The following is a 25,649-nucleotide window of genomic DNA, read 5'->3' on the forward strand; positions in this document are numbered from 1 at the left end:
TTCAAATATGTATTACCGGATAGCCGAGAACGCCGACATGGTCGAATGATCGAGAAGGCCAAATAATTCTCCTAATCCAAACATAGCCCATAAACCTACAATTAACCGTAATTAAGCCAGATTAGTTGTAAATTGTGATTAAGGCACGATTAGGCCCTCTTTTGGACCAACGAGCAAGCGCATGATAGTTGAGGTTCATCCAAAAGGAATAAATACCACAGGAAACTCAGTGCCAAAGGTAATTTTTCTCTCTCGACTCACCTGCACATTGTACTCGAACTAACTTGATAGAGTGCCTTTGTTGGTTCCCTTTACTCATCTCGGTGAAAGGAAGAACCAATCGGAGACCACCGTGCCTGGAGGCCGTGAAGACCGGAAGAAGACAAAAGGAGTCACTCTAGGAGGAACTCAACCTTGTAAGAACATTTTTGGTGTCCACCGTGGGACCAAGAAGAAACCTTTCAAAGTGTCCACATGGTAACAAAGAGGAACATGACAGGCAACGACAGGAATATGCAAGGAGAGGCAGAGACAATCCAACTTAACCCAATGGTTTTGATAATGCAAATGAGGAGGGAGATGGAGATGCTTAAGAAGAAAAATAAGGAGGAGATCCAAGGAATGAAGAGAAAGAATGTGAAAGAGATAGCGACCTTGAAGAAGGAGAATACTTAGACGAAGCAAAAACTTAATGGAGATCCAACAGTCCAGGAGACTATAGAAGGGGAAGAAGAAGTATATTTCCTATTACCTTCATCGATGTCGACTTTAGAACTATCGATCCAAAGCATGATGATCCGATGGTGGTAACCATCGAAGTGGCCAATTTTGTGGTCATGAAAATGCTGATAAATCAAGGAAGCTCAGTCAACATCCTTTACTAGAAAACATTCAGGAAAATTGGTTTATCTCAAGATGTCGTGGTGTCGTTTAATGAACAAATAGTCGGATTCTCGGGAGAAAGAATAGACACTCGAGGATACATTGACCTCGACACTAAGTTTAGCGAGGGAAATGAATGTTGTAAAACAATCAGGATCAGATACCTACTGGTGGATGTGGAGACATTGTACAACATCTTTCTAGGGAGGCCATCCCTAAACAAGTTGGGAGCCATAGTCTCGACTACTCATCTTGCCATGAAATTCCCCTTCAATACCAGGAGTCGAGGCAGGGATGTCGTGACCCTTCATCTAGATTGAAGACTACGAGGGAATGTTATGTCACAAATCTAAGAATTCCCCTTCCGACACCAAGTCAAAGGCTTGAAGCTCATCAGGTTACAATTATGAATGATCTGGACCCGAGGCCGAATGATGAGCCTCGCTAAAACCGAAGGAAGAGACTGTCTCATGGCAGATGGGCCAACCAAGATAAAATACTCGTCTGGGTTCGACCTTGAACGAAGAGGATACGGATGTAATCACCATGTTGGCTAAAAACTTTGATGTGTTTGCTTGGACGACAGCCGACATGTCGGACATAGATCCTAGAATTATTTTCCACAAGCTCTCAGTTTGCAAGGAGGCAAAGTCGGTAGCCCAAAAGAAGAGAAGAATGGGAGAAGAGAAGACATTGATCGCGGAGCAAGAAGTGCGCAAGCTCCTGGATGTCAAGTTTATTGGGAGGTACATTACACTACCTGATTAGCGAATATAGTGTTGGTTCATAAGAACAATGGGAACTGGCGGATGTATACCAACTACACTATTCTTAATAAGGCCTGCTCTAAAGATGCGTATTCGCTGCCTAGTATCGACCGACAGATAGATGGAGTTGCCGATCACAAAGTCTTAAACTTTCTCAACGCATATTTTGGGTACAATCAAATACCTATGAATCTGGCAAACCGAGAGAAGACAACTTTCTTGATCGAAAGGGCTAACTTTTGCTATGAAGTTATGCCTTTCGGATTGAAGAATGCAGGGGCGACCTACCAAAGGTTGATGGATCGGATTTTTCGAAAGCAAATTGGGAAGACAATGGAAGTGTATGTCGATGACATGATTGTGAAATTTGATAGTGTCGAACAACACGCAACTGAACAATGGGAACAACATCGAAGAGCAGCCAAAAGGCTCTAAGTGCAACCCAGCTATTCAGATGTAACTGAGTGGGAGCCACGTTTAAGACGCGCAAAACCTCCATAGTAAAGTCATCGAAAGGAAAACGGACATGAATATCCGAGATTAAGCAAGAATAGAAATAGAAAAAATCTTTGGGTTCTCTCCCCCTACCCAGACAAATGGTTTCATACTCCCTACACCTACGTAAGGATAGTAGACCATCCAAAACACCCTCTAAAAGAATATCTACACTCTCGGCAAAAGTCTAGAGCATGGATGGTTGTCAAAATTTGGAGAAAACCTCTTGAACCCAATTATCCACCCATGCGTAGTCGGCTTCTCGAACCTCTTCCTCTTCGTATGCACTTAGAGAAGAAGAAGACGACGCTACAGGCTCTACATTATTCCTACTTACAGAATCAACAGCCCAAGAGGACTTCTCAGTGCTCTCGGTATTAATATAACTAATATCTACAGTCATCGGCCCTCCCCTACTCGGACCCCCTGACACATGTGAAAATAAAATGGTAACAGAAAGGGAAGACATGGTTACCTCCAAAGACTCTTCAACCGGTACACACAGATTCTAAGGCAAACACTCTCAACTCTCAGATTCTCACAACAAATTCACGGTTAACGCGTGAAAGATGGAACCCACCACCACTCCTATTTATAGGTGGAGCAATAGGTGAATACGAACTGTCACTCTTAATTTGTATCGTTGGATCAACTCAGTATCAACGGTCCAGATCATGCGACTCTGCACCTCCTGACAGCACGTCACATCCACGCGCCTCGAACGCTCCAGCGAACTTCCCTACTCGACTTCAAGGGCCCCTGAGCAATCACGCGACATAACACTCATGCGGAAGTGCCAGTCACACGAAGTAGCGACTACCCGATTTATCGGCCATATAAGACCCTTTATAGAGTTCCTCTACTAGTGCATGGGGGGCTTATGGCTCGGGATGAGTATCTAGCTAAAGATAAAGCAATTTTTCTTTTACACAAACTCTACGTGACACTCAAATCGCTCCACTCGAGCCTGGGGGGCAAATATATTACCGATTAGCCGAGAAGGCCGACATGGCCGAATGGCCGAGAAGGCCGAATGACTCTCTTAATCCAAACATAACCCGTAAACCCACAATTAATCGTAATTAAGTCAGTTTAGTTATAAATAGTGATTAAGGCACGATTGGGCCCTCTTTTGGATCCACGAGCAAGCCCATGACAGCTGAGGTCCATCCAAAAGGTATAAATACTAGAGGAGACCCAGCGCCAAAGGTAAGTTTTCTCTCTCGACTCACCTGCACATTGTACTCTAACTAACTTAATCGTCAGCGTGCCTTTGCATGTTCCCTGCTACTCATCTCGGTGAAAGGAATAACCAATCGGAGACCACCGCGCTTGGAGGTCGTGAAGACCGAAAGAAAAAGACAAAAGGAGCCACTATAGGAGGAACCCGACCTTGTAAGAACAAAATATGTTAAGCATTATCATATAGGACAAATATTTAAAAGTACTTTTTCAGTCAAATTTAAGGATAAAAGAAAAATAAGAACAAAGGACATGAAAGGAAGAGCAACTCTACAAGCATCAAATATCTCATAGAAGCAAACGAAAGTGAAAGGTCAGAGTGAAAGAGGAAGTCTCTTTATATAAGTAGGATAAATCGTTTCATGGAACCTTTTGAACGCGAAGAAAAATGAAAAGTCATTTCAATTTCCACAAACCCGTTTGTTTCAACTTTAAGACAAACGTCAAAGCTCCTCGAAAAGGCACACAATCATTAGTCGAAAAATCCCTCGTTAATGCGTATAGGATTTCGTTATTTTATTACATATTTATGATATTTATTAATTATCAGTTAATGACAATGATCGTAATATTTATTATAACTTAATTATATTAAGTTCAAACCATGACTTTAGACAAGCTCAGACCATCGAGTTATGTATGGTTGCAAAGGTTGGCTATGTTCAAGTCCGATCTCTTCAAAGTCTATTTGTCGAGCTTAGGAGACTTATGTATTGTGCATCCTTAAATAGACAGAACAATTAATATCCATGGATATTAACCACCTATAGTTAATCATATTTCTCATTGGTAACCACTCTAATTATGTTATAACGTGATCACAAAGCTCGAAACAACTCTTTGTAACTGAAACAAATCTATAAATACAACCACAGTTAGTATTTCTCACCCTCATTTTGATATTCAATTACTACTCATATATCATTATACTCTTCCTGACTTAAGCATTAAAAAATATTTTGCTTACTCAGATTGATTTGTAAAGCTTGACAATCCTTCGGAGATCGGTCATCATTAGTAAGAACAATGATCAACTTATGTATTTATATAAACACTCCCTTTCCTTTTTTCCAAAATCCCCCATTCAAAATTTCCCTTGATATATTGCCATCTTGATTCAGAACCAATTCAAAGAATTATGTACCATATATGGCAGTTGTATACATTATTGTCAATACTATATGGCAGCTGTATACATTATTGTCAATACTAAATATCTAAATATTGTACAGTATATAAACATAGTAATGTATAACATGAAGGCTTTCTGATATCAGAAGAGTCAGCATTGGGCTGAAATGAACCCTCTGCAACCTTTTCTATAATATTGCTTCTATGCAGCATATATATACACTCAGTAATAGTGGCACATTTAAACTAACTTCAATTCTGGCTTGTCATACCATCATCTATTCTTCTGTCTTTATACTTGCCTCCTAAGAAACATCGTGATGATGATTTTCCAAAGGAACATGTACTTAAGAGATTAAAACAGTTATATTACGATGCCTCCCAAATCTTATAGTCTCTTCCCTCCAAAACTGAGGACCATTTTTGGGATCCACTGGGTGGTTCAAATTGACCAGGTCCAATCTTCATAGCAACTTTTTCATCTATCACAGCTGCATAAACATCCCTTTCTGCCTTGCAAATTTTAACCTTAAACAAAACAATTATCAAAGCTGCAAAGGTTAGTGTCCTAATAATGTCAATGTTTCTACGTTATCTAAATAACATCTTCAGACTTTTTATTAAGATATTAATAATAATATGTAAGGATGTATGTGATGCTTTTCAAGTTTTAACTCTCAGTAGTAAAGACATTGTCACGAAGAAAGCTCAGATGCATTGCAAGCAGAGATCTTCATTTACTTGTCCAACATTATTGCAATTGTCATCCATATTACTATGAGTAATTAGTTAACTCTGTTAGCATAAGTTCATAACCAAAACATGTTTTCTGATAGAACTCCATCATTGTAGTGTAAATTCGGAAGTGATGTAGTAGAAGCACGCTTAACAGGGAATAGAAACTTCAGATAGTGAGGATACTGTGAGAAAGAGGTGTGCAATGAGGATTTGGGCTGCAATAAACCAGCTAAAGTGGCAACCACGAGGGAAAAGTTAGGAGCAAAGCAAGGAATTAAAGAAGGTAAAGAGAGGAAAGTGCTGGAGAGTTATTTGGAAATTAAGGTTTTGAAACAGCTAACACCATAGCTATTATTGTCATTCTATATTTTCCTTTTCCGGTTGAAAGAATTAAGCATTACTTTGCCTCAGTTTCTGGTATCTGTTAATTTCAGTGCAGTGGCTGTCAGTACATAATGCAATGATAGATTTTCAGTTTCTATGACTTAGTTATTTCAAGGAAAAAGCTCCTCGTCATTCACCCCAGAAAATATCCACTTAAACAATTGTATGCAGTCTATAAGAGAATGTTCTGATACTCACTGTACTCCTGCATTGGATCTTGTTCCGCTTCCTGATAGAGAGAAGTGTCGATATTTCAGTTTTATAGTGAGAAAAAAGATGGTCAAAGAACACTGATGGAGTTCCTGGGTGAGTAAGAGTGTAAGCATATCCTTGCATTTCTTTTCCACTGGGAAATCTCCAATGACCCTTCACAAAAGAAAATATGAAAGAAAATTTAAGATAGTTTATATTTTTAGTATAACAAATAAGTACAACCAAAATATGAAAGAAACTTTATGATAGTGTGTAGTGTGTCTTTGAGGAGATTCAGAGGGAAATGCCTTAATTTGAAAACGTCCAATCTTACTAGTGGAGTAATTCATAATAATAGGTGCAGTCAATGATAATGAATTATTTCTATCAAAAATTAACCTTGAAAAAATCTTTAACAATACCAGAATACTTTTGAAAGGGGAAGTTCGAACCTGGGTAGAACCAGTATCATGATTTTCTATAAAAGTAACAGCACGAGATGGCCACCACCCAAGAACACCAGGGGGCTTTCCTTTCTGATCTGACAGGCGCCAGTATTCACATCTTTCCAAAGCCTATATGGAGAAGAATTTAAACAAAATATCACCAAAATTAAATAATATACATAGGCCCTGCTGAGATGGTAAAGAAGTTGACAGCATGCACTTTTCTGATCATCTTTTGAAGCATCCTTACAAGAGATGAGTCTCGGTTCAAACTTCAAAAACAAATTAAGAGCCCAAAGCAAAGTTGTTGGCATCAGAAGAACAGTCACATATATTTCCAAAATGAAGATATCTTATGTTGTGCTTAGTTATTAGCAAGAGAGCCTTATGAAAAGTTTAATTATTCATATTTATAATACAATACATATAGTCAAGTCACAATATAATTATCTCCCATATGAACATCTATTAAATCTCACCTATGGCAGCAAGCAGCTTTTTTACAATGAGATTCGTTCACTAGAAGCATTATCACTGTTACAGTACAATAATTTAAAACAAAAAAGAAGCTAAAGAAACATAATAGTTTACTGCCTTCAGACACAAAAATTGCAAAACAAATTTCAACAAGAGAATGAAATTCGTAATATTTCAAAACAGATAAATGACTTAGTAAAATTTTCAACTCCTCCAAGAGCTGTGTCCGGTAGATCCAGAAAATCTTATGCATGAAATAATTAAAATTATTGTAGCTGAAAGTTGGAACAATCAACTTGAGTGCTTACGGAGTGAAGAATCCCTTTGGTTGTAACATCAAATGCACCAGCAGTACCACCAGTAGCATTGATCCAGTCCACGATCCTCTGCCTATGGGCATCTTGATTATGATCCATTTCACCATATGTATAACTAAGAGAATCCCAATACTCTCCAACAGCAAAGTATGGTTCAGTTGCTTCCAGGTAGTCCTTTACATAACCACCCCAAAATCCTCTGACAAAGTCGAGGCGCCACCCATCATACCCAATTTCTTCCCTGAAAAGTAAACAGTATTAGAAAAAAAAACTACAATTCTTGTAATACTTCAAAGCAAAGAAAGAAAGGGGAGGGGGGAGGAAAACAAGTTATTAACAAAGCATTGCCGAAACACAGTATTTGTTGAAATTATAGAGAATAGGAATTAAGGTAGAGAGTGAAGAAATAAAAGGTACAATGAATCATATTCTCTAACATTTTCTATACGGATAAAAAACACAAATTACTTACCCTTATTTATATTCATATACTAGACTCCTATGTCCACTTAAAATAGATATCAAATCATGAAATACTCAAATCACGGGATTTTGACAAAAGTGGGGCAAATTTTGCCCTTTATTACCAAAATGGGATCGCTTTTTAAAATTGGGAAAGTAGTGTCAACGTGGCACGATTTCGTTGTCAATGTGACACAACTTTAGTTCAAAGTGATTAGACAGAAGTCGTGCCACGTTGGCACAACTTTCCCAACTTTAAAAAGCAACCCAATTTTGGTAATAAGGGGCAACAATTACCCCAGTTTCGTCAAAAACCCTCAAATCACTCTAAGAGATCATCTATTATACTTTAAATGCTCTTTAAATAGAACAATATTATGAGATAATTTCTAGATGTTCTAATAGTTTACAAGAAGAAGAAAAAAGTAAATAATTATGAATGTAGGAAGAAAGGAAAGAATCAACTGAGTTTCGCGGACCGCAAGATAAAAGGCTGGTTATCAATCCCAACCTAAGTTGTGGTACATAGAGACCTACCTGAAAACTGCTTTCATGGTTGGCAAGATGGCCATTACATTGAAGATTATAGATACTAGATAAATAATCCATAATCTATGGTATACACATATAAATGGTGTGAAAAATATCCAAAATTAAAAATCTTTTCATAATATTCATTATTAATAATCAAAAAGGCGTAACATACTTCCATGATAACTTGAGCTGTATTGTAAGATCCAAGTTTTCTTTAGAGATAAATTTTAAAATAGATACAGAATAAAAGTCTATAAATAAGTTAAAAATATCCATCCTTTATTTCATTAGAAATTCTACCTCTCTAATACTCCATTCTCTCTAAAGTCTATAGAATTTTGAAATTTGAAATGATCTGTTTTATAAACAAATTATATCACTGAGGAGGTGGCAGCTGGTGGATAAAGATAGACCAATCATAATATTGATCCTCATAAGTTATTATTTTCCATAATTGGTTCAACCCATTCTCTTCTTTTCTTGGGGTTTGGAAAGGAAAGCTTATAGTGGTGGTCTGATTAAGGGAATATTGTCAATGTAGGATTTAAGTTTATGGAAGTACAATCGGGTTTCAGCAGTCATAAGAGGAGGTTTTGCTAGTAAGCATGTTCCCTCCAGGTAAAGGGAGTTAATTATGGCATCTATGCAATATGATATAGATATGTGGATTTTATAGTGATTAAAATGGGATGTAAGTTAAAATGTGATATTATAAGCATGCGTATAATTTTAAGAATTTCAAACTATGAGTATAAAAAAAGCAGATAATATAAACCTTAATTGAAACTTAGTTGGTATAAATGTTGTAATAGAAATTTTGAATACAGTGTTGGTGATATTTATATTTCTAGGTTGATATCGCTCAAGCAATGCCTAAGCGATAAGTCATCATTGTATGCACTACTCAATGTCTCCCAAGAACCAACATGTATGCTCAACCGGCAGAGCATATTGCTCAAGTTATGGCTTGAGGCTTGAGCGAAGGAGACGTTGAAGCAATTCTCTCTTTTGGAACAAGTGACTCTCTAGCAATGAGAGGTTGCTCAATCGGTGTATGGGGTTCTGGAATATGTGAGATCACGCAACTACATAATATTGATCAAGCATTGAGAAGGTGGTGTGCTTGATGTTTCTAAAACTAATTGGATTTTACAACTCTCTTATGGAGACGACCGCTAAGGTGAAGGGAGACGGCTCAAGCAAGAGAGATTGTTTTAGTTCTCTCTCCTCTAGAGCTGGTATCACTCAAGAGAAGTCTTCCTTTGTATAAGGAAGCAAGGTCGCACAAATGAGATGAGCTCACTCAAGCAATGTGCCTCTAGTGATGAAATATTGTCATGTTGATCTATACAAGTGTGTTTTGCGTATATATATGAGGTGCGTATATATATATGAGGTTGATGGTGACAAGATGCATGCACATACATACATACATATATATATATATATGCAAGTGTATGATATACTTGGTATTGTATATTGTAATGTGTTCATATGAAGGCCCTTTATGATTGTGTTAGGACCCTTTATGGGTGTGTTGTGGCCATTTTATGGGTGTGTGATGAGAGTACCTAAGATGGTATCGTGGTGAGAATTAAAGGAAGTTTGTGCATCAGGATATTACGAAGTATATTCAACAAACCACCTTGACATAGGAAGTTGAGGATGGATTTCCAAGATGCTTCTGATGGAATAGATGTTAGTCTATGGTGGAATATGCATAATACTAGTCTTCTGAAAGGAATCGAGTGTGACAAATTACTCTAATCATTGAGATATAATTGAGGATTCTTGTATTATTGGCCTTATTATGGGGTTCTCTAGTATGATTGATGTGACTAATATATGTATGTGTTGTGTAACATATATCATGTTGTATGGTTGTGTGTGTCTGTAGTTTTGGGAACCGAGTTTCAATGGTTTGTATATTATATATAGATATATTATTGGATAGATATCTTAACTACATACGTACATTCATTAAGATATACATACATACATATATATATATATATACATACATATATATATATACATACATATATATATACATACATATATATACACATACATATATATACACATACATATATATACACATACATATATATACACATACATATATATACACATACATATATATACATACATATATATATATATAGTATAGCTATATTAAATGGGGCGTTTTATAAGCTATAATTAACAATCAGATAAATGAGAGCATTGGAAAGTTAAAAGAAAAATAGGATATGATAGGGGAAAACCAATAGGGGTTTGACAAAAATAGAGTGGAATGTCAAGAACTATGAATTATGGAAAATCACTCCACAAAAACAAAAATGTCTTGAATGGTACATGTTATAGTTAGGTAGCAGCAGCTAATGAAGGCCCTGCTACTTTAATTTTTGAAGTTCAGCTTAGCCAGAAAATGAATGGGCATGGCGGGAAATGGTGTTAGAGGAGTAAAATTGGGGGTTTGACCAGTAAGGAATAGCAGGATATCCTCAGATATGGCTGCTATTTCATCACAATTGTGTCTGACATTCACAGAATGCAAAAATAGTGCACTACTGGGACACACATCGACATAACTAATAATGTCCAACATATAAGATTCATACACATGCATACATAATAGATAGCAAGTTGTTTTGAAAAGGCGAATATATCTTTCGTTGAAAGAAATAATTCATCTTTTGGGAATTTTTTGTAAATAGACTTTGCTAACTTTAGAAAATGATAACTCTTAATACTTTTCTGTGAGGTTCTTTAGGAAGAAGGAGAAATGTATTTAGTCCATGAAATTATTGAGTCTGTGAGGAAATGTCAAAGGGTAAAGTCAAGAAATTAAGATACAAAAAAAAAACTTGACGCTACAGCTTGAATACAAAATAAGGACGGGAGTCATTCATTGTTGAATGTCTGAGATAAACTAATACACCATAAAAGTGTGTTGGTGATAAGACAACTTAAGTCAAGCACACATGAATTCATAAATGAAACTAGATCATTGTGTAATTGGTTAAGACACATTCTGGAGTCTAAAAACAGCTTCCAAGAGGAAAGATTATAACCATTCTAGAAGACAGTTAGATCTCAAGCATAACTATTTCAGAAATTTAACTAATAATGCATTAAGAAACAAAACTGGCTGGCTATATTCTCACCTGATTAAACATTCTGTGGACACTACATGCAAAAGGAATTGAAAATTAGGATCTAGAATGCAAACCTCAACCACAATAACCATTCTTTGAGATCCTTTCTCACAAATTCCTGCGAGTGATCAATGTTTGGAGCAGCATGAAAATTGTCTCCGCTACTCTTATTGCCCCTCCCCTGCATGGCAAAAAGATTATATATTATGCATATCAGATTCGCCCAGAAAGATAACTGCATTAGTTTTGAACGCGAAGAAAAATCGTTTCATGGAACCTTTTGAACGCGAAGAAAAATGAAAAGTCATTTCAATTTCCACAAACCCGTTTGTTTCAACTTTAAGACAAACGTCAAAGCTCCTCGAAAAGGCACACAATCATTAGTCGAAAAATCCCTCGTTAATGCGTATAGGATTTCGTTATTTTATTACATATTTATGATATTTATTAATTATCAGTTAATGACAATGATCGTAATATTTATTATAACTTAATTATATTAAGTTCAAACCATGACTTTAGACAAGCTCAGACCATCGAGTTATGTATGGTTGCAAAGGTTGGCTATGTTCAAGTCCGATCTCTTCAAAGTCTATTTGTCGAGCTTAGGAGACTTATGTATTGTGCATCCTTAAATAGACAGAACAATTAATATCCATGGATATTAACCACCTATAGTTAATCATATTTCTCATTGGTAACCACTCTAATTATGTTATAACGTGATCACAAAGCTCGAAACAACTCTTTGTAACTGAAACAAATCTATAAATACAACCACAGTTAGTATTTCTCACCCTCATTTTGATATTCAATTACTACTCATATATCATTATACTCTTCCTGACTTAAGCATTAAAAAATATTTTGCTTACTCAGATTGATTTGTAAAGCTTGACAATCCTTCGGAGATCGGTCATCATTAGTAAGAACAATGATCAACTTATGTATTTATATAAACACTCCCTTTCCTTTTTTCCAAAATCCCCCATTCAAAATTTCCCTTGATATATTGCCATCTTGATTCAGAACCAATTCAAAGAATTATGTACCATATATGGCAGTTGTATACATTATTGTCAATACTATATGGCAGCTGTATACATTATTGTCAATACTAAATATCTAAATATTGTACAGTACATAAACATAGTAATGTATAACATGAAGGCTTTCTGATATCAGAAGAGTCAGCATTGGGCTGAAATGAACCCTCTGCAACCTTTTCTATAATATTGCTTCTATGCAGCATATATATACACTCAGTAATAGTGGCACATTTAAACTAACTTCAATTCTGGCTTGTCATACCATCATCTATTCTTCTGTCTTTATACTTGCCTCCTAAGAAACATCGTGATGATGATTTTCCAAAGGAACATGTACTTAAGAGATTAAAACAGTTATATTACGATGCCTCCCAAATCTTATAGTCTCTTCCCTCCAAAACTGAGGACCATTTTTGGGATCCACTGGGTGGTTCAAATTGACCAGGTCCAATCTTCATAGCAACTTTTTCATCTATCACAGCTGCATAAACATCCCTTTCTGCCTTGCAAATTTTAACCTTAAACAAAACAATTATCAAAGCTGCAAAGGTTAGTGTCCTAATAATGTCAATGTTTCTACGTTATCTAAATAACATCTTCAGACTTTTTATTAAGATATTAATAATAATATGTAAGGATGTATGTGATGCTTTTCAAGTTTTAACTCTCAGTAGTAAAGACATTGTCACGAAGAAAGCTCAGATGCATTGCAAGCAGAGATCTTCATTTACTTGTCCAACATTATTGCAATTGTCATCCATATTACTATGAGTAATTAGTTAACTCTGTTAGCATAAGTTCATAACCAAAACATGTTTTCTGATAGAACTCCATCATTGTAGTGTAAATTCGGAAGTGATGTAGTAGAAGCACGCTTAACAGGGAATAGAAACTTCAGATAGTGAGGATACTGTGAGAAAGAGGTGTGCAATGAGGATTTGGGCTGCAATAAACCAGCTAAAGTGGCAACCACGAGGGAAAAGTTAGGAGCAAAGCAAGGAATTAAAGAAGGTAAAGAGAGGAAAGTGCTGGAGAGTTATTTGGAAATTAAGGTTTTGAAACAGCTAACACCATAGCTATTATTGTCATTCTATATTTTCCTTTTCCGGTTGAAAGAATTAAGCATTACTTTGCCTCAGTTTCTGGTATCTGTTAATTTCAGTGCAGTGGCTGTCAGTACATAATGCAATGATAGATTTTCAGTTTCTATGACTTAGTTATTTCAAGGAAAAAGCTCCTCGTCATTCACCCCAGAAAATATCCACTTAAACAATTGTATGCAGTCTATAAGAGAATGTTCTGATACTCACTGTACTCCTGCATTGGATCTTGTTCCGCTTCCTGATAGAGAGAAGTGTCGATATTTCAGTTTTATAGTGAGAAAAAAGATGGTCAAAGAACACTGATGGAGTTCCTGGGTGAGTAAGAGTGTAAGCATATCCTTGCATTTCTTTTCCACTGGGAAATCTCCAATGACCCTTCACAAAAGAAAATATGAAAGAAAATTTAAGATAGTTTATATTTTTAGTATAACAAATAAGTACAACCAAAATATGAAAGAAACTTTATGATAGTGTGTAGTGTGTCTTTGAGGAGATTCAGAGGGAAATGCCTTAATTTGAAAACGTCCAATCTTACTAGTGGAGTAATTCATAATAATAGGTGCAGTCAATGATAATGAATTATTTCTATCAAAAATTAACCTTGAAAAAATCTTTAACAATACCAGAATACTTTTGAAAGGGGAAGTTCGAACCTGGGTAGAACCAGTATCATGATTTTCTATAAAAGTAACAGCACGAGATGGCCACCACCCAAGAACACCAGGGGGCTTTCCTTTCTGATCTGACAGGCGCCAGTATTCACATCTTTCCAAAGCCTATATGGAGAAGAATTTAAACAAAATATCACCAAAATTAAATAATATACATAGGCCCTGCTGAGATGGTAAAGAAGTTGACAGCATGCACTTTTCTGATCATCTTTTGAAGCATCCTTACAAGAGATGAGTCTCGGTTCAAACTTCAAAAACAAATTAAGAGCCCAAAGCAAAGTTGTTGGCATCAGAAGAACAGTCACATATATTTCCAAAATGAAGATATCTTATGTTGTGCTTAGTTATTAGCAAGAGAGCCTTATGAAAAGTTTAATTATTCATATTTATAATACAATACATATAGTCAAGTCACAATATAATTATCTCCCATATGAACATCTATTAAATCTCACCTATGGCAGCAAGCAGCTTTTTTACAATGAGATTCGTTCACTAGAAGCATTATCACTGTTACAGTACAATAATTTAAAACAAAAAAGAAGCTAAAGAAACATAATAGTTTACTGCCTTCAGACACAAAAATTGCAAAACAAATTTCAACAAGAGAATGAAATTCGTAATATTTCAAAACAGATAAATGACTTAGTAAAATTTTCAACTCCTCCAAGAGCTGTGTCCGGTAGATCCAGAAAATCTTATGCATGAAATAATTAAAATTATTGTAGCTGAAAGTTGGAACAATCAACTTGAGTGCTTACGGAGTGAAGAATCCCTTTGGTTGTAACATCAAATGCACCAGCAGTACCACCAGTAGCATTGATCCAGTCCACGATCCTCTGCCTATGGGCATCTTGATTATGATCCATTTCACCATATGTATAACTAAGAGAATCCCAATACTCTCCAACAGCAAAGTATGGTTCAGTTGCTTCCAGGTAGTCCTTTACATAACCACCCCAAAATCCTCTGACAAAGTCGAGGCGCCACCCATCATACCCAATTTCTTCCCTGAAAAGTAAACAGTATTAGAAAAAAAAACTACAATTCTTGTAATACTTCAAAGCAAAGAAAGAAAGGGGAGGGGGGAGGAAAACAAGTTATTAACAAAGCATTGCCGAAACACAGTATTTGTTGAAATTATAGAGAATAGGAATTAAGGTAGAGAGTGAAGAAATAAAAGGTACAATGAATCATATTCTCTAACATTTTCTATACGGATAAAAAACACAAATTACTTACCCTTATTTATATTCATATACTAGACTCCTATGTCCACTTAAAATAGATATCAAATCATGAAATACTCAAATCACGGGATTTTGACAAAAGTGGGGCAAATTTTGCCCTTTATTACCAAAATGGGATCGCTTTTTAAAATTGGGAAAGTAGTGTCAACGTGGCACGATTTCGTTGTCAATGTGACACAACTTTAGTTCAAAGTGATTAGACAGAAGTCGTGCCACGTTGGCACAACTTTCCCAACTTTAAAAAGCAACCCAATTTTGGTAATAAGGGGCAACAATTACCCCAGTTTCGTCAAAAACCCTCAAATCACTCTAAGAGATCATCTATTATACTTTAAATGCTCTTTAAATAGAACAATATTATGAGATAATTTCTAGATGTTCTAATAGTTTACAAGAAGAAGAAAAAAGTAAATAATTATGAATGTAGGAAGAAAGGAAAGAATCAACTGAGTTTCGCGGACCGCAAGATAAAAGGCTGGTTATCAATCCCAACCTAAGTTGTGGTACATAGAGACCTACCTGAAAACTGCTTTCATGGTTGGCAAGATGGCCATTACATTGAAGATTATAGATACTAGATAAATAATCCATAATCTATGGTATACACATATAAATGGTGTGAAAAATATCCAAAATTAAAAATCTTTTCATAATATTCATTATTAATAATCAAAAAGGCGTAACATACTTCCATGATAACTTGAGCTGTATTGTAAGATCCAAGTTTTCTTTAGAGATAAATTTTAAAATAGATACAGAATAAAAGTCTATAAATAAGTTAAAAATATCCATCCTTTATTTCATTAGAAATTCTACCTCTCTAATACTCCATTCTCTCTAAAGTCTATAGAATTTTGAAATTTGAAATGATCTGTTTTATAAACAAATTATATCACTGAGGAGGTGGCAGCTGGTGGATAAAGATAGACCAATCATAATATTGATCCTCATAAGTTATTATTTTCCATAATTGGTTCAACCCATTCTCTTCTTTTCTTGGGGTTTGGAAAGGAAAGCTTATAGTGGTGGTCTGATTAAGGGAATATTGTCAATGTAGGATTTAAGTTTATGGAAGTACAATCGGGTTTCAGCAGTCATAAGAGGAGGTTTTGCTAGTAAGCATGTTCCCTCCAGGTAAAGGGAGTTAATTATGGCATCTATGCAATATGATATAGATATGTGGATTTTATAGTGATTAAAATGGGATGTAAGTTAAAATGTGATATTATAAGCATGCGTATAATTTTAAGAATTTCAAACTATGAGTATAAAAAAAGCAGATAATATAAACCTTAATTGAAACTTAGTTGGTATAAATGTTGTAATAGAAATTTTGAATACAGTGTTGGTGATATTTATATTTCTAGGTTGATATCGCTCAAGCAATGCCTAAGCGATAAGTCATCATTGTATGCACTACTCAATGTCTCCCAAGAACCAACATGTATGCTCAACCGGCAGAGCATATTGCTCAAGTTATGGCTTGAGGCTTGAGCGAAGGAGACGTTGAAGCAATTCTCTCTTTTGGAACAAGTGACTCTCTAGCAATGAGAGGTTGCTCAATCGGTGTATGGGGTTCTGGAATATGTGAGATCACGCAACTACATAATATTGATCAAGCATTGAGAAGGTGGTGTGCTTGATGTTTCTAAAACTAATTGGATTTTACAACTCTCTTATGGAGACGACCGCTAAGGTGAAGGGAGACGGCTCAAGCAAGAGAGATTGTTTTAGTTCTCTCTCCTCTAGAGCTGGTATCACTCAAGAGAAGTCTTCCTTTGTATAAGGAAGCAAGGTCGCACAAATGAGATGAGCTCACTCAAGCAATGTGCCTCTAGTGATGAAATATTGTCATGTTGATCTATACAAGTGTGTTTTGCGTATATATATGAGGTGCGTATATATATATGAGGTTGATGGTGACAAGATGCATGCACATACATACATACATATATATATATATATGCAAGTGTATGATATACTTGGTATTGTATATTGTAATGTGTTCATATGAAGGCCCTTTATGATTGTGTTAGGACCCTTTATGGGTGTGTTGTGGCCATTTTATGGGTGTGTGATGAGAGTACCTAAGATGGTATCGTGGTGAGAATTAAAGGAAGTTTGTGCATCAGGATATTACGAAGTATATTCAACAAACCACCTTGACATAGGAAGTTGAGGATGGATTTCCAAGATGCTTCTGATGGAATAGATGTTAGTCTATGGTGGAATATGCATAATACTAGTCTTCTGAAAGGAATCGAGTGTGACAAATTACTCTAATCATTGAGATATAATTGAGGATTCTTGTATTATTGGCCTTATTATGGGGTTCTCTAGTATGATTGATGTGACTAATATATGTATGTGTTGTGTAACATATATCATGTTGTATGGTTGTGTGTGTCTGTAGTTTTGGGAACCGAGTTTCAATGGTTTGTATATTATATATAGATATATTATTGGATAGATATCTTAACTACATACGTACATTCATTAAGATATACATACATACATATATATATATATATACATACATATATATATATACATACATATATATATACATACATATATATACACATACATATATATACACATACATATATATACACATACATATATATACACATACATATATATACACATACATATATATACATACATATATATATATATAGTATAGCTATATTAAATGGGGCGTTTTATAAGCTATAATTAACAATCAGATAAATGAGAGCATTGGAAAGTTAAAAGAAAAATAGGATATGATAGGGGAAAACCAATAGGGGTTTGACAAAAATAGAGTGGAATGTCAAGAACTATGAATTATGGAAAATCACTCCACAAAAACAAAAATGTCTTGAATGGTACATGTTATAGTTAGGTAGCAGCAGCTAATGAAGGCCCTGCTACTTTAATTTTTGAAGTTCAGCTTAGCCAGAAAATGAATGGGCATGGCGGGAAATGGTGTTAGAGGAGTAAAATTGGGGGTTTGACCAGTAAGGAATAGCAGGATATCCTCAGATATGGCTGCTATTTCATCACAATTGTGTCTGACATTCACAGAATGCAAAAATAGTGCACTACTGGGACACACATCGACATAACTAATAATGTCCAACATATAAGATTCATACACATGCATACATAATAGATAGCAAGTTGTTTTGAAAAGGCGAATATATCTTTCGTTGAAAGAAATAATTCATCTTTTGGGAATTTTTTGTAAATAGACTTTGCTAACTTTAGAAAATGATAACTCTTAATACTTTTCTGTGAGGTTCTTTAGGAAGAAGGAGAAATGTATTTAGTCCATGAAATTATTGAGTCTGTGAGGAAATGTCAAAGGGTAAAGTCAAGAAATTAAGATACAAAAAAAAAACTTGACGCTACAGCTTGAATACAAAATAAGGACGGGAGTCATTCATTGTTGAATGTCTGAGATAAACTAATACACCATAAAAGTGTGTTGGTGATAAGACAACTTAAGTCAAGCACACATGAATTCATAAATGAAACTAGATCATTGTGTAATTGGTTAAGACACATTCTGGAGTCTAAAAACAGCTTCCAAGAGGAAAGATTATAACCATTCTAGAAGACAGTTAGATCTCAAGCATAACTATTTCAGAAATTTAACTAATAATGCATTAAGAAACAAAACTGGCTGGCTATATTCTCACCTGATTAAACATTCTGTGGACACTACATGCAAAAGGAATTGAAAATTAGGATCTAGAATGCAAACCTCAACCACAATAACCATTCTTTGAGATCCTTTCTCACAAATTCCTGCGAGTGATCAATGTTTGGAGCAGCATGAAAATTGTCTCCGCTACTCTTATTGCCCCTCCCCTGCATGGCAAAAAGATTATATATTATGCATATCAGATTCGCCCAGAAAGATAACTGCATCATTGTCCTACATACTGACAACAAAAGGAACTTCCAAATACTTCATTGTTGTCCAATCTTGTTTATCATGAAATACTTGGCATATTCGGCGGGTTTCCAACTAAAAAATGTGGCATGCATGAAGATTAGCTTCACATGATGTACATGAACCTTTGATTCATATAATTTAGTCATTAAACTTATCTATTAATTCTTAAAAAACAACCAATTCTCAAGGTACAAAAAAATCCTGAATGCTCCTGTTCAAAAGATGGGGTAGAGAAAAAGAAAGTAATACCATCACACCAGAAAACAATTCTCCAAAATCAAGGTTGCTAAATTATGATAATCCATTTCATGATTTCTTGCAAAGTGAGAACTTTCAATACACCAGAAGTACCAACTTTATGACTTTACATAAAAAACAATTCTAGGGGCTGCAGATAGAAACATCAAAACTAATAACAATCTAGAATTACTGGAGTTTCATATTTGTAAGAACACAAATATGATATAAACTATTAACAAAGTGTCTCCTCCCACAAAATCAATCGATGTTAATGTTGAAGCAATTTCATCAATGTAAATAATATAAACCATTCATTTTTGCAAGATTATCCACTCTACAAATGATTGATAATTATTCTAGCGTAGTCTTGTGAACATAAAGTTATTTTGTTATCAATTAATGAAATATGCAAACAACCACAAATCAATATAAGATAATCACAGTAATTTGGAATGAACCATACAATGATATGCTTATATAATTAGAAAAAGAAAAATAAAAAACTATTACACTTCAATCAATAAGTTTCAAATGTACAGCACTTCCTGAGAAATGGTAAATAAAGCACGCAATACATCTTTCCTGAAAGAACGTTACGAGTTTTGATATCAATTATTAATTTTTCTCAATCCTAGGATAGAACTTTGACTAATGGAAAAAAGTATGACTGAAAGACATTTTTCTGCGACCCACAAAAGAAACTAGCTATGTTGCTGAGAATATAGAAAAATGTCGAAAATAGATAAGATCTATCCAGTTCCTATAGGATGATTACCAATACTGAGTAAAGAGTAAAGAAAAGAAAGTAAACATCCAAAACCCTCATAAACCTGAAAATGTGGATCATCTGCTACAATTGCACGATCATCCCAGTCGAGACGACCTCCAAATAAGTTCCAAATACCATTCTGATTCTTATAGTGAGCACAGCGGTGATTTAAAACAACATCTCCAAGCACTTTGATTCCAACTTCATGAAAACTTTTCACCACATCCTTCAGTTGATCAACAGTTCCATATCTGAAATATTAAATAAAAACATAACAGTTCATGTCAAAGTTCCTTTTCACGGATATCACAATTATTTTACATTCTTTTTTCTTGTCATGCAATGCATAAATCAGAACATAGAATGTTGCCTTCTACTTGAGTCAATCAGTAAGTATAATATTCGAAGGTACAGCATATTGCATATCCTTTTGAGGGTAAACAACACGCATAAGAGCGGGCTCTCAGCATAAATATTTAAAGGTAACAGGCGTCTAAAACTATGAAACGATTAGCCCTTTAAAAGAATTTTAATCAAGTACCTCGAATTTAAATTATATAAATCCTTTGGCATATATCCTTCAGGAGAAACAGACTCTGTCGGTGGTGGTAACCATATCACAGTAACGCCAAATGATGCCAGTTCTGCAGCTTTCTCTTTAAGCTCCATGTACCATCTTCCAGATTTATGAGATTCCCAATTAAACCCTTGGCATAGTATTTCATACCCAGTGCCTGTTCCGGAGGATACTTGTGGTGGCAATTCAGGAAATATTACTGTCTTGGATTCAACAGCAGTCTCAGATTCCGTAATAGTTTCCTCTGAGAAAGTTGGAACTGAATTTCTAAAGATACTGTAGGCCTCAGCAGCTAGCTTTTCAATTTCTTGAAGAATGGTTTCTTGTGCTTCTTTGGATTTTGTCTTTCGATTCTTCTCAGAGGAAATATCTGTCACCAAATGCCTTATTTCACTGATTATTTCATCGGTAAATGCAGATATCGATTCCTCTTCACCTGCCTCTTCAGTGACTTCAGTTACTTCCCTCTGTACACCTTCAAATTGGTTCTCCCTGTTGTCAATAATTAAGCTACTAGATCTTGGGAGAGGGATATAAAAGTCATCTCCCATATCATTTATCCAAGCACCATCATTTAGCTTCAAAACAAAAAGAAATCCAGAAAGTTCTTCTCCCAAAGAGAGTTGTACTGAACTTCCCACTCCATTGTCTCTTGACTGCAGAAGAAGATGGACAAGTAAATACATCATAAAACACAATGGCATGGAGCTACAGTACCACGTTCTGACTGACAAACCAAATTTCTAAGTTTTCCAAGAGAAAGAAGAAAACATTGGGGAAAGGGAATAACTAAAATAAAACTTTAGAATAGAAGGATTATCACATAAACTTGCATCGGTATTTAGAAGAACTTCAGTAAAATACAAGAATGGGGTAGAGGATAAAATGCACTGGGTTGCATAAATTATTTAGACATAAAACTTTAAAGATTAAGTGGATTAAATAGTTAAAACAGTTACTTATAAGTTAAGACAACTTAAAAAAATAGAACATGGTTTTGACTTATGAAAACATCCAACATAACTAGGACAATAACACAAGATTAATCCTTGTGACACGGCATACGGTCTTAATTTTGTTGATCTAATAAGAACGGTTAGAAATCCAAATGTGAGTTTGAATCTCACGTTGAGTAGAAATGAGAGAGTTGAATAACATATAATGAAAAAAATTCATAAATCCATTGTCTTAAGGTTTTGGGTAGGAGGTGATATTAGGTCTCTTATATGGGTTGCCTTACAGCTCACTAATGTTGGATCTCCTCGGTGTTTCCCTTCGAAAGACCCAACAATTACATTATGAGATTTATTTACTAATTTTTTTTAAAATGATGGGAAAATCAGGTTTAAAATCCTATCAAATTATTTACATACAGAAACATCTTCCTTGAATATGCCAAAAAATACAATAGCATTACCATTGGAGCAATAGTATTCAAAAATATATTTCATAAACCAAAAAAGTACTAAAACATTAAAAAAATAAAAGACAAATAGTCAGAAGAACTCTACCTGTAATTTAGTTCTCAAAGCTCTGTCCTTAAATGCTATTGTTTCTGGTGGATGAGGAGTAGGTGGAATTTCCCACCACCTCAAATCATCCCTACAAACCCCCCAATGAAGGAGAATATCTCCAGGTATATCTGTTTCTAAATATAAATTATTCTTAGCTGTTTCAGAACACTTCCTAATGGAGACACTGATAGAGTTATTGACACTAATTTCCTTGGTAATAGGCAGCTCTACATAGAAACCTTCTAGTTGACTATTTTCCACTTTTGTATTTCTGGATCCAGTGTTGCCATCTTGAACTTTGTCATGTGTTGCATCTGACTTGAGCAGAATGTTAGATATCTGCCCCAAGGCCCCTAGGAAAGTAAAAATCATGAAATGTGTCTCAGTTTAAGCTACCCAAAATAATTGTGTGAAGACACAACTAAAAGGATTAAAAAATAAAAACTGAAAAAAGAAAGGGGATCCCCATCACATTATAAGATCAAATTATGATCATTTCAACATTAAGTAGATAACTGCCTCATTAATGCCAATTTTGTCAGCACAAATATTAAATACAAGATGACATTAGAATATATCCAAGTTTCACTCTTCAGACAATAAAATATTCTTATTTTCCACTACATTATTGTGGAATACAAAATTGAAAAACATACCAAATGGCAAACATTTTCTATTTTCTTTGTTGCAATATTGTTAATGGTTTTTCTCTCTATTGTTCATCATATATATATAATCACCTTCAGAAAAATTTCCTCATTTCTAGAAGTTCAAGGTATCATAGAATTATGATTATTTGACACATCACACAAACAGGAACCAGTTGGAACTACTGGCAATAATGTATCATAGAATTATGATTATTTGACACTTCAAAAGCCATGAACTAGTACCAATTTCAGATGAGACAAAATAGAATAAACTTAAGCATAAAATATCACAATATATATTATTTCAAAATACCTGGCCACAAACTAAAACCCTTTTTAGGTCCAATTATATTAGCATCCTCCTTAAGGTAATTAACCAGAGGAACCTTGAAATCTCTTCCTTTGTATTGATACCATGCACCAGTTTCCTCATCCTGCAATGCATCAACAAGAGCACCAAAATAGTAAAGAGAGAATAAGTACTGAAAGAGAGTAGGGTAGTTTTATAAAAAGGTTCTTTATGTCAACCACGTATTCAACATTATGATCTAACATCTCCAACTGTTAGCTGTAAAAAATACAAACCTTGAGAACAAAATTAATTGCTGAAATATCATTGTTGGGTTTAAGATCGATCTTGACTTCATGTAAAGCATCTCCTTCAGCAGACGACAATGATTTCTGCATAGGTGTTTCTATTGCATAGTCCTGAAATTTTCACTATACACTCAAACTTCTGCATGGCAATAATAAACAAGGACCATATGAGAGGACATGAAGCCATGGTCTACCTTAATAGGAATAGATCCAGGTGGTATCATATCCCGAGGAGGTTGATCCCATTCACTGCAGAATTAAGCTTAAACCATAATCATATATCTTCATCGAATCATTAGCATTAAGATTTAGCTCTTACCATGATGCAAAATACAAAGCACAATCACCCCATATCTCAAAATAAAAATGAAAGCTAATTCAAACACCTTATTTGGCATGCCGTACCTTCCAACATCATCCACACGGGAAACTCCCCAATGAAGAATCCATTTCCCTGTTAGATTGCAAGCCACTGTAAGCTCCCAATTTCCCAAATCTTTGCCATGATCCAATCTTACAAAGATCTTTCCCTCCACCTGCAGATTCCGTTACAATCAACCAACATAAAAATCCCATCAATGCCAAACACCACACTACGTCTATTAAATGACAAATGAAAAAGGAAAAGGCCTTTTATGTTTTAAGTACTGGTGATTCTCTTTTCTTCCTTGCATAGACAAGTATGAAACTATTTGATACTTTAACAGTATTACCATTCTGTTTGATTGCTCAGAAAACAAGGGAAAACAAAAGAATTCGTGACGATCACAAAAAAATTAACATATCAACAAGCTGATCCAAACTTTTCCACTTGGAACAAAAATGGTACCAAACAAAACTCTAACACCCTTCAACTACTCCACTATTTCCTCAGAAAAAATTCACAATTTCTCTTCTGGGTATTCCACAAACTCTCTCTACAAACCAAACACCACTCTAAAAAAAAGTGAGAAGACAAAAGAGAGACCAGTTCAGTTCGGTTGATGGGGAAACTCCGGTCGAACAAGACATCAGAAGACTGAAGAGACTCAAGGGTATCAGTGTTTGTGGCAAAAGACTCAAACTTTGGAGTGTGGAACCTGTGGGGTTTGCAAGAGGCATAGTTATAGGTACAGTTGTTGTTGGAGTTGAAGAGGGTGAGGGTGGAGGAAGAAGTGAGAGAGAACAGCTTTGGCCTGGAACTGTGAATGGAGGGTTCTCTTTCTCTGTTGACGCAGTGATTGAAGCTAAAGAGAGGGTCGAAGGAAAGGGTGGTGTAGATGCTCATGGTAGGGTGGTTCCTTTTGCAAGGAAATGGTAATGAAGAAGAAGAGGTTGCAGACAAGTGATGAATGAATTAAGCAAGTTTGTCTGTGTTTGTTGGATTGCACCAACTAGGAGGTGTGGACAGAAATGTTTTTTAGAATTTAAGAATTATTATTACAAACTATCTCACGTGTTCTTTCAATAATTTTCCCTCTTGGGATGGATGAGATCGATTTCTTTTCTTCTTTTCTCAGCAAAGGAAACAACTACATAACCAAACACCTCACTTATTATTTTAATTCGTTAGAATTACTTTTAATGCTTTTTCTTATTTACAGTGTTTTCTTTCTAATTCAAAGAAGAATTGTTACATACATAGTTAATCATATTTAAATAATTATTGTAAAAAATCATAAACTTATTGTAAATAATAATTCGTGATTAGAAAAAATATAAGTTTATTTTATCGTTTTAGTTCATGAATTATTTTCTCAACAAACAATATTAATTTTCGAAAAAATATCTGAAAAAAGTTATGCATTAAATATAAACTAGTTTTCCGCTTTCACATAAATGTTATGTATGATAAGTTTATTTTTTTCTTAATTTTTAAAAACAAATATCTTAAAAGTTATATTAGCAATTATTTGTGATTAAGTGACACTATTTTATATATTAAGAGACATAATTATCAAAGTGAATATATATTATATAAAAGAAACTAAATTGTATGTTTAGTTTTACTTTTCTTAGTTTTTTTATAAAATTGACCAGCTTAAGAATAATGTTTATTTTTCTTAATTGAATACT

At 34.9% G+C, this 25,649-nt stretch overlaps 2 protein-coding genes across 2 annotated transcripts; both read right to left on the reverse strand.

Annotated features, from left to right (window-relative positions):
* Positions 1 to 4,502: 4,502 nt before the first annotated feature.
* Positions 4,503 to 11,458, reverse strand: LOC150028690 (alpha-amylase 3, chloroplastic-like). The gene is made up of 5 exons (XM_090300176.1): positions 11,303 to 11,458; positions 7,063 to 7,312; positions 6,284 to 6,406; positions 5,838 to 6,005; positions 4,503 to 5,045 (listed from the first exon to the last, which is right to left on the reverse strand). The coding sequence occupies exons 1-5, from the start codon at positions 11,413 to 11,415 to the stop codon at positions 4,887 to 4,889; spliced, it is 813 nt and encodes a 270-aa protein (XP_090156302.1). The 5' UTR covers positions 11,416 to 11,458; the 3' UTR covers positions 4,503 to 4,886.
* Positions 11,459 to 12,252: 794 nt separating this feature from the next.
* LOC137806612 (alpha-amylase 3, chloroplastic) lies at positions 12,253 to 25,107 on the reverse strand. The gene is made up of 13 exons (XM_068606824.2): positions 24,562 to 25,107; positions 24,000 to 24,130; positions 23,789 to 23,843; positions 23,583 to 23,705; positions 23,311 to 23,431; positions 22,345 to 22,700; positions 20,798 to 21,489; positions 20,318 to 20,507; positions 19,053 to 19,159; positions 14,813 to 15,062; positions 14,034 to 14,156; positions 13,588 to 13,755; positions 12,253 to 12,795 (listed from the first exon to the last, which is right to left on the reverse strand). The coding sequence occupies exons 1-13, from the start codon at positions 24,859 to 24,861 to the stop codon at positions 12,637 to 12,639; spliced, it is 2,775 nt and encodes a 924-aa protein (XP_068462925.1). The 5' UTR covers positions 24,862 to 25,107; the 3' UTR covers positions 12,253 to 12,636.
* Positions 25,108 to 25,649: the final 542 nt, after the last annotated feature.

This window comes from Phaseolus vulgaris, chromosome 3 (assembly GCF_051622355.1).
Source record: "Phaseolus vulgaris cultivar YP4 chromosome 3, ASM5162235v1, whole genome shotgun sequence".
NCBI classification, from domain to species: domain Eukaryota; kingdom Viridiplantae; phylum Streptophyta; class Magnoliopsida; order Fabales; family Fabaceae; genus Phaseolus; species Phaseolus vulgaris.

What these genes read in the sequence shown, in the direction of transcription:
- LOC150028690 (XM_090300176.1), bottom strand. Translation starts at nt 11,415, where the DNA reads ATGCAGGGGAGGGGCAATAAGAGTAGCGGAGACAATTTTCATGCTGCT. An exon ending in CCAAAGGGATTCTTCACTCC is followed by an intron (nt 6,407 to 7,062) that starts GTAAGCACTCAA and finishes TTCTCCATATAG; the next exon opens with GCTTTGGAAAGATGTGAATA. An exon ending in AGATCCAATGCAGGAGTACA is followed by an intron (nt 5,046 to 5,837) that starts GTGAGTATCAGA and finishes GTTTTGTTTAAG; the next exon opens with GTTAAAATTTGCAAGGCAGA.
- LOC137806612 (XM_068606824.2), bottom strand. Translation starts at nt 24,861, where the DNA reads ATGAGCATCTACACCACCCTTTCCTTCGACCCTCTCTTTAGCTTCAAT. An exon ending in GGGTTTTAGTTTGTGGCCAG is followed by an intron (nt 22,701 to 23,310) that starts GTATTTTGAAAT and finishes TTACTTTCCTAG; the next exon opens with GGGCCTTGGGGCAGATATCT. An exon ending in TTATATAATTTAAATTCGAG is followed by an intron (nt 20,508 to 20,797) that starts GTACTTGATTAA and finishes TTAATATTTCAG; the next exon opens with ATATGGAACTGTTGATCAAC.